The following is a 7,863-nucleotide window of genomic DNA, read 5'->3' as shown; positions in this document are numbered from 1 at the left end:
TCCTCCTCCTCCTCCTCCTCCTTTTTTCCCTCCTCCTCCTCCTCCCCCCTAGCTGCAGCCACCTTAAGGAGAAATACCGGCTGACGTTCACCTGGTGACCTGTGGTGGGAGGAAGAGGGGAAAGGCTGGGGAAAATCCATCTCCTCCTGCTCCTTCATGTGTCCTAGAAGCTTGAGATGTTTCCAAACAGCATTCTTGGGCCAGGGGCAAAAGGGGAAGAGGGGGCAGAGTTTATGCCCTCCGTAGATCTATGCAGCTCCAACTCAGCCAGAGACTCTTAAGCACCTGGATTGATGAACAGAAGGACAGAGTTGGAAGGGACCTCGGAGGTCATCTAGTCCGACCCCCTGCTTAAGCAGGAGAACCTTACAGAATCATAGAAGGACAGAGTTGGAAGGAACCCCGGACGTCATCCAGTCCAACCCCCTGCTCCAGCAGGAGACCCTAATAGAATCATGGAATAAGAGAGTTGGAAGGGACCTGGGAGGTCACCTAGTCCAGCCCCCTGCTCGAGCAGGAGACCCTGACAGAATCACAGAAGGACAGAGTTGGAAGGGACCTCGGAGGTCATCCACTCCAACCCCCTTGCTTGAGCAAGAGACCCTTCCAGAATTACAGAATCATAGAGTTGGAAGGGACCCTGGAGGTCATCCAGTCCAACCCCTTGCTCAAGCAGAATCATAGGACAGAGTGGGAAGGGGCCTCGGAGGTCATCTAGACCAACCCCCTGCTCAAGCAGGAGACCCTTACAGAGTCATAGAAGGACAGAGATGGAAGGGGTCTTGGAGGTCATCTAGTCCAACCCCCTGCTCAAGCAGGAGACCCTTACAGAGTCAGAGAATAACAGGGCTGGAAGGGATGTCAGAGGTCATCTAGTCCAACCCCCTGCTCGAGCAGGAGACCCTCACAGAATCACAGGACAGAGTTGGAAGGGACCTCAGAGGTCATCTAGACCAACCCCCTGGCTCAGACAGGAGACGCTACGCCATTTCAGACAGAGGGCTGTCCCATCTCGTTTGAAAAGCCTCCAGTGATGGGAGCATCCACAACCTCTGGGGGCGACCCCCGGGATGAGGCCTCTTCACAACGGAGCCATGCGACAGGCGGGCTGGCACACGGGTGTGCCGTGCACACGCAGCTCGACTCGCTCGAGCGTTGAGCCGGCAACGTACATGCCTGCAGGCGCAGCTTGAGTTGTGTGAGTGGTGTGCAGTCAGCCCGTCAATCTGTCAGTCAGTCAGTCTGTGAATCAGTCACTTAATCAATCAATCAGGCAGGCAGGCAGTCAATCAGAGTTAATCAATCAATCAATCAATCAATCAGTCAGCCAGCCAGCCAGTCAGCCAGCCAGCCAGTCAATCAATCAATCAATGTCATCCAGCCAGCCAGTCAATCAATGAATCAATCAATCAGCCAGTCAATCAGTCAGTCAGTCAATCAATCAATCAGCCAGCCAGCCAGCCAACCAATCAGTCATTCAGTCAGTTAATTAATTAATCAATCAATTAATCAGTCGGTCAGCCAGTCTGCCAGCCAATCAGTCAGTCAGTGAATTAGTCAATTAATCAATCAGGCAGGCAGGCAGTCAATCAGTCAGTTAATCAATCAATCAATCAATCAATCAATCAATCAATCTATGTCAGTCAGTCAATCAGTCAGTCACCCAGCCAGCCAATCAATCAATCAATGTCATCCAGCCAGCCAATCAGTTAATCAATCAATCAGCCAGACAGCCAGTTAATCAGTCAGTTAATCAATAAATCAGTCAGTCATTGTCAGTTAATCAATCAATCAGCCAGCCAGCCAGTCAATTAATCAATCAATCAGTCACCCAGCCAGCCAGCCAATCAATCAATGTCATCCAACCAGCCAATCAGTTAATCAATCAGTCAGCGAGCCAGCCAGTTAATCAATTAATTAATCAATCAGTCAGTTAATCAATAAATCAGACAATCGTCATTTAATCAATCAATCAATCAATCAATCAATTAATCAGTCAGTCAGCCAGCCAGTCAGCCAGTTAATCAATCAGCCAGCCAGCCAGCCAATCAGTTAATCAGTCAGCGAGCCAGCCAATCAGTTAATCAATCAATCAATCAATCAATCAAGCCAGCCAGTTAATCAATCAATCAGTCAGTTAATCAATAAATCAGTCAGTGTCAGTTAATCAATCAATCAATCAGTCACCCAGCCAGCCAGCCAGCCAATCAATCAATCAATCAATGTCATCCAACCAGCCAGTCAATCAATCAATCAGCAAGCCAGCCAGTTAATCAATCAATCCATCAGTCAGTTAATCAATAAATCAGTCAGTCATTGTCAGTTAATCAGTCAGCCAGCCAGCCAGCCAGTTAAGCAATCAATCAATCAGTCAGTCAAACAATCAATCAGACAGGCAATCAATCAGTCAGTCACTCACTCACTCAGCCCACCCCTCACATGGCCCGCTTCCTCTCCCCCCCCTCCCCTCCCCCAGGCCCGCCAAGCCTTTGACTAACTAACCCAACCCTGGTCCGTTGGGTCCTTCCTCTTTCCAGATATAATGTCGGCTTCTGCCCCTCCCACCGATCACAAGAGCCCCCTCCCAGTGGAGCCGTCACCTCCTCCTCCTCTTCCTCCTCGCCCTCCCCCCAAAAGACTAAGGTCAGCCATTTCCTCTTGAACCGCGCAGCTTTATTGCCTTTGGCTGGTTGACCAGGTGCACCCTGGGAGGGGAAGTCACCTACTCCCTCCTTTACGACCGTCCTTTGAGGTGGCTTCTACCGATCCGCATTACTTTCGGGGCCTCCTGCCTGCCTCCTCCTCCTACGCCTAAGCCCCATTCACTATCCCCTAGGACAGGGGTCCCCAACCCCCGGCCCGTGGACCGGTAGCGGGCCGCGGCACGCCAGCATCCGGTCCGCACGAACAAGCAAAGCCCCGTCAGCGGGATGCAGGCAGCAGGTGAAACCGCGCACCCTCCGGTCTACGGGAAAACCTCTCTCTGCGAAAGCGGTCCCTGGCGTCCGAAAGATCGGGGACCCCTGCCCTAGGAAGCGCCCGGTTTGCTAAGCTAAGAATTTGGAGACCGTCCACCCTGAACTGCCCTTGGTCTCCTCCTTTTGGTGGAGGGGGCTGCCAGACTACGCCCGAACATCCATCACGCCGGCGTCCTTCCCTGCCGGCGTCTCACCAGGTTGCTGCCATGTTCGCCGCAAAAACGGTGTCCCGCAGAGAAACGAAAAGATATCCTTCCCCCCTCGAGCAAGTTTAAGGGTCGGGGTCCCGAAGTCCGAGGCCTTGGCAGCCGACTTCCGGCTTGAACTTGGTCAGGGTCTCCAGAGGCACGGGAAGCGGGGCGCAGGAGAGGAGGAGGGGGTGCACCGGGAGGAAGGGGTCCCCGTCCTTGCTGTCCTGCCCGTAGCAGGGCCGCAGGCGGTCCCCCGCGTGAGCCGCCTGGTGCCCCTTCAGCTGCTTCCGCTGGCCGAAGACGAGGCCGCATTCGGTGCACGGGTACACCCGTTCCACCGTGTGCGTCAGCTGGTGGGTCCGCAGGTTCCCCTTGTATTTGAAGCTCTTCCCGCACTCCAGGCAGGCGAAGGGCCGTTCGCCGGTGTGGATGCGCCGGTGTTTCATCAGGGTGGTCTTCAGGTTGAAGGTCTTGCCGCACTCGCCACAGGTGAAGGGCCGCTCGCCGGTGTGGATGCGCTGGTGGGTGACCAGGGTACCCTTGCGGTTGAAGCTCTTCCCGCACTCGGGGCAGGAGAAGGGCTTCTCACCCGTGTGGATGCGCCGGTGCTTGATCAGCTCCCCATTGTGGCTGAAGCTCTTCCCGCAGTCAGCGCAGGCGAAGGGCCGCTCGCCGGTGTGGATACGCTGGTGGCGGGTCAGGTCCCCGTTCCGGCTGAAGCTCTTCCCGCAGTCGGGGCAGGCAAAGGGCCGCTCGCCCCCGTGGATCTTCTGGTGGAGGAGGAAGGTCTTCCGGGCGCAGAAGCCCTTGCCGCACTCGCCGCAGACAAACGGCCGCTCGCCCCGGTGGATCCTCTGGTGGGTGAGGAAGTTGGCCTTGTGGTTGAAGTGCTTCCCGCACTCAGGGCAGGAGAAGGGCCTCTCGCCGGTGTGGGTGCGCTGGTGGAGGACGAAGGTCTGCTTGGAGCAGAAGCGCTTGCCACAGACGGGGCAGGCGAAGGGCTTCTCCCCCGTGTGGACCCGCAAGTGGCGCCTCAGGTCTCCCTTCTGGCTGAAGCGCTTCCCGCACTCGGCGCAGGGGAAGGGCCTCTCCCCCGTGTGGACCCGCAGGTGGGTCGCCAGGTTGCCGCGGTGCGGGAAGCGCTTCCCGCACACGCTGCAGGCGAAGGGCCGCTCGGGGCGGCGGTAGGCCTCGGTCACACCTGAGACGATTCCGGTCGGCTTTTCCACAGCAGCGGGGGATCGTCCAGGATCGGAGGCGGGTGCTGGGGCCGCGTCCTGAACCCTGCTGCGGTTCGTCTTGGGGCAGTCCCGGAAAGGAGCGCCTTCCACGCGCTTTCCGCACGGCTCCTGGCTCAACTGTCCCCGCGGTACGCTGGGACTCGGCTCCAAGCAGCCGGCTGGCAGAGAAGAGAGAAGAATTACCCGAGTGACTAAGTCGAGGACAAAGTGTAACTACTTACAAAGTAAAGGTAACTCACAAGACCCATGCTGGGTCGCCCAAAGCGGGTCAAACTCACCCAGGGGGGCAGGCCTAGGAGGGGGAGAGCAGCCAAGGACCCCCTCCTCCTCCTCCTTCGCCTTCTCCTCTTCCTCCTCCGGTTCCATCTTCACAATAACGTCAGGCTTGGTGTCAGCTGGAGATGGGGGTAGAAAGGTAGGTCACTAGGGGAGGGGACAATGGGATTGGAGTCCCACTGGGGAAAAGACCACCACCTCCCCCCCACCAAGCTATACCAAGCTCCGAGACCGGCCAACTCACAGGAATCGGTGCTGGCGTCCTCGTCACTCGCTTCCCGGAGACCCGCGCGGTACGACGGATCCTCCGATTCGTCCTTGATCACAACCTCTGGCCGGATCCCTGGAACCAAATTCACAATAGTGCGATTGTAGCTTCCCCCTCGGAGGCAGGCGCCGGGCTTCCCCCGAGGGTGGGGACCCCGCCTGGAGCATCGGGGTCCCTGTCTGGGGTCTTTCGTGAACCCCCTTCCTGCTCCCCGTACAAGACGGCTTGCAAGAAGAGATTGGACAGCCATTGGTCAGAAATCGTATTGGACTAGAAGACCTCCGAGGTCCCTTCTAGCTTTGTTATTCTATGATTCTGTAAGGGTCTCCTGCTTGAGTAGGGGGCTGGACTAGAAGACCTCCAAGGTCCCTTCCAGCTCTGTCATTCTATGATTCTGTCAGGGTCTCCTGCTCGAGCAGGGGGCTGGACTAGATGACCTCCGAGGTCCCTTCCAGCTCTGTCATTCTATCCTTCTGGAAGGGTCTCTTTTTTGAGTATGAGGGTTTGACTAGATGACCTCTAAAGTCCCCTCCAATCCTGTTATACTATGTTTCTGTAAGGGTCTCCTGCTCAGGGAGGAGGTCGGGCTAGATAACCTCCGAGGTCCCTTCCAACTTTTGTTATTCTGTGATTCTGTAATTCTGTCTCCTGCTTGAGCCGGGGGCTTGGACTAGATGACCTCCGAGGTCCCTTCCCACTGCGATTCTGTAATCGCATGCTTTGAGTAGGGGGTTCGGCTAGATGACCTCCAAGATCCCTTCCTGCTCTGTGATTCTATGATTCTGTGAGGCTCTCCTATATGATCCAGGAGAATCACAGAGATGGAAGGGACCGCGGAGTTCATCTAGTCGAACCCTCTACTCAAGCAAGAGACCCTTCCCAAATTACAGAATCGTAGACTTGGGAGGTCATCTAGTCCAACCCCCCTGCTTGAGCAGGAGAACTTACACCATTCCAGACCAATGGCCATCCAATCTTTTCGTGAAGACCTCCAGTACTGGAGCGCCTGCGTCTTCTGGTGGCAAGCTGTTCCACGGGCTAATTGCTTTCACTGTCCGGCCTTACCTGAAGGCGATAACGTCTCTCCCTCGGCCGGGTCTCGGGGACGGCCGATTCGCAACTCCTCCCCCGGCTCCTCTTTCACTGCCACTTTGGACCCTGGAGGGAAGGGGCCACAGTCAAGGCAAGGGGGGGCACAGTTAGGACCCTCGTTACCCCACCCCGGAAGTTGGGAGGCCGAGACTCAACCAGCCCCCAGCAAAACACGGAAATGGGTCTTTGATACCGCTGGACAATCAGGAGTAAGAAGTCTCCCACCTCTTGCCAGGCAGCCGGGACCCCTCCCCCTTTACTCCTCTACCTCCCCCCGAGCAAATCGGGGCTGGGGTGTCTGCTCGAATACAAAGGAGGGTCTGCCAGAGTAGGAAGCCCCCTCCTCTAAAAAGACTCGGTAAAAATCTCTACCAAGGGGAAGGGAAGGGGAATGGCGGCATAGCGTGGCGCCCGAAGAGGGGTCCCATACCACCTCCCGAACAAAAGGGTGCTCGCACACAGGCAGGAAGACCCCTCCCCCATATACACACACATATATATTACGAGACGGGAGGGGCACAGCCCTCCTCCCTCTACAGCAGACATGTCAAACTCGCGCGACGTCACGTGACGCCGCGCGCCGTATCGGAACTCTTTCCCCATTGCCGGCAGTGGGGTGGGCGCGATTTTCTCATGATGCGTCCGGCTTGTGGGCCGGCAGTTTGACACCCCTGCTCTACGGGGAGGCTTTCCCGCTGATCATTCCAAAGAGACCCCCCCCAGGGACCCCAGGACCTTTCTCCCCAGGGGAAGGGGTCTCTGCTGTCCATCAGAGGGGACCGTTCCACTTAGGGGCGCCGTAGATGCCGAGAACCAGTGAGCAAAAGACCGATCAGGGAGATGCAGACAGTCCTCGACTTTTCAACGGTTCGTTTCGTGAACGGCACCGAAAAACGCGACTGGGGACCACTCTTCACACTTAACGACGGTCGCACCATCCCCTCGGTCACGGGATCGAAACTCGGGCCCTTGGCAACTGACTCGTATTTATGAGGGTCGCAGCGTCCCGGAGATCACGCGAATCTTCCCCTTTTGCGACTTTCTGACGAGCAAAGTCGACGGGGAAGCTGGATTCGCTTAACCACCGGGTTACTAACTTAATAACTGCGGGGATTCGCTTAACAACGGTGGCAAGGGAGGTCGTACAAAGGGGCAAAATGTGCTTCACGTACCAAGGTAAATGTCGGGCTCAGTCGTGGCTGTACATCGAGGACAGGCGAGGCTAACAATTTGTAATCCAGCCAGGAGGGGCTTCCATCCCGGTCGTGCGTTTGCCTTTCAGAGAGTTTGTCAGATGCTCACCCCTCCCCACCAGCTCAGTACCCTTCCCCATCCGGATCACCCCAATTCCGAGGGCCCCCCGAAAGATAATCTCACCTGGATTGGCAAGTTTGGGTCTCGCCCGGGGGGTCTCCATCTTCTCGTAGCGGCCAGGTGTCCCGTCTCTCTTCTCTGACCAAAAAGGGTCACATTAACGAATCCTGTCTGGGGCAGGAGAGGTGGCATAAATGAAGGAGAATGAAGACCCCTGCCCCACTCAGAAACGAGGAGAGGGTCCCCATCTTTTCCCTGCCTGGCCCCCCACTAAACCCGGGATGTTTGGCTGGAAAGTCGGAACGTCAGCAAGAAGAGAATATTTGTGTTTCAGGATTAAACGGCGATACCCACATCGCCGATACGCCTCCATCGACAAACGTTCGTTTAGCGACCGTTCGAAGTTCCCACCGCACCGAAAAAAGGGACTGATGACCGTTTTTCACACTTACGACCGTTCAGCATCTCCACGGTCGCGTGAGCAAAAATAAGGCGCTTGGTAA

At 56.4% G+C, this 7,863-nt stretch overlaps 1 protein-coding gene across 1 annotated transcript; it reads right to left on the bottom strand.

Annotated features, from left to right (window-relative positions):
• Positions 1-3,249: 3,249 nt before the first annotated feature.
• LOC107298118 (zinc finger protein OZF-like) lies at positions 3,250-7,463 on the bottom strand. Its single transcript, XM_015827480.1, has 5 exons — positions 7,424-7,463; positions 6,020-6,112; positions 4,931-5,029; positions 4,689-4,805; positions 3,250-4,568 (listed from the first exon to the last, which is right to left on the bottom strand). The coding sequence occupies exons 1-5, from the start codon at positions 7,461-7,463 to the stop codon at positions 3,250-3,252; spliced, it is 1,668 nt and encodes a 555-aa protein (XP_015682966.1).
• Positions 7,464-7,863: the final 400 nt, after the last annotated feature.

Source organism: Protobothrops mucrosquamatus, unplaced genomic scaffold (assembly GCF_001527695.2).
Source record: "Protobothrops mucrosquamatus isolate PMUCROS unplaced genomic scaffold, P.Mucros_1.0 scaffold3727, whole genome shotgun sequence".
NCBI lineage: Eukaryota > Metazoa > Chordata > Lepidosauria > Squamata > Viperidae > Protobothrops > Protobothrops mucrosquamatus.
This window is presented reverse-complemented; position numbering and strand designations above follow the sequence as displayed.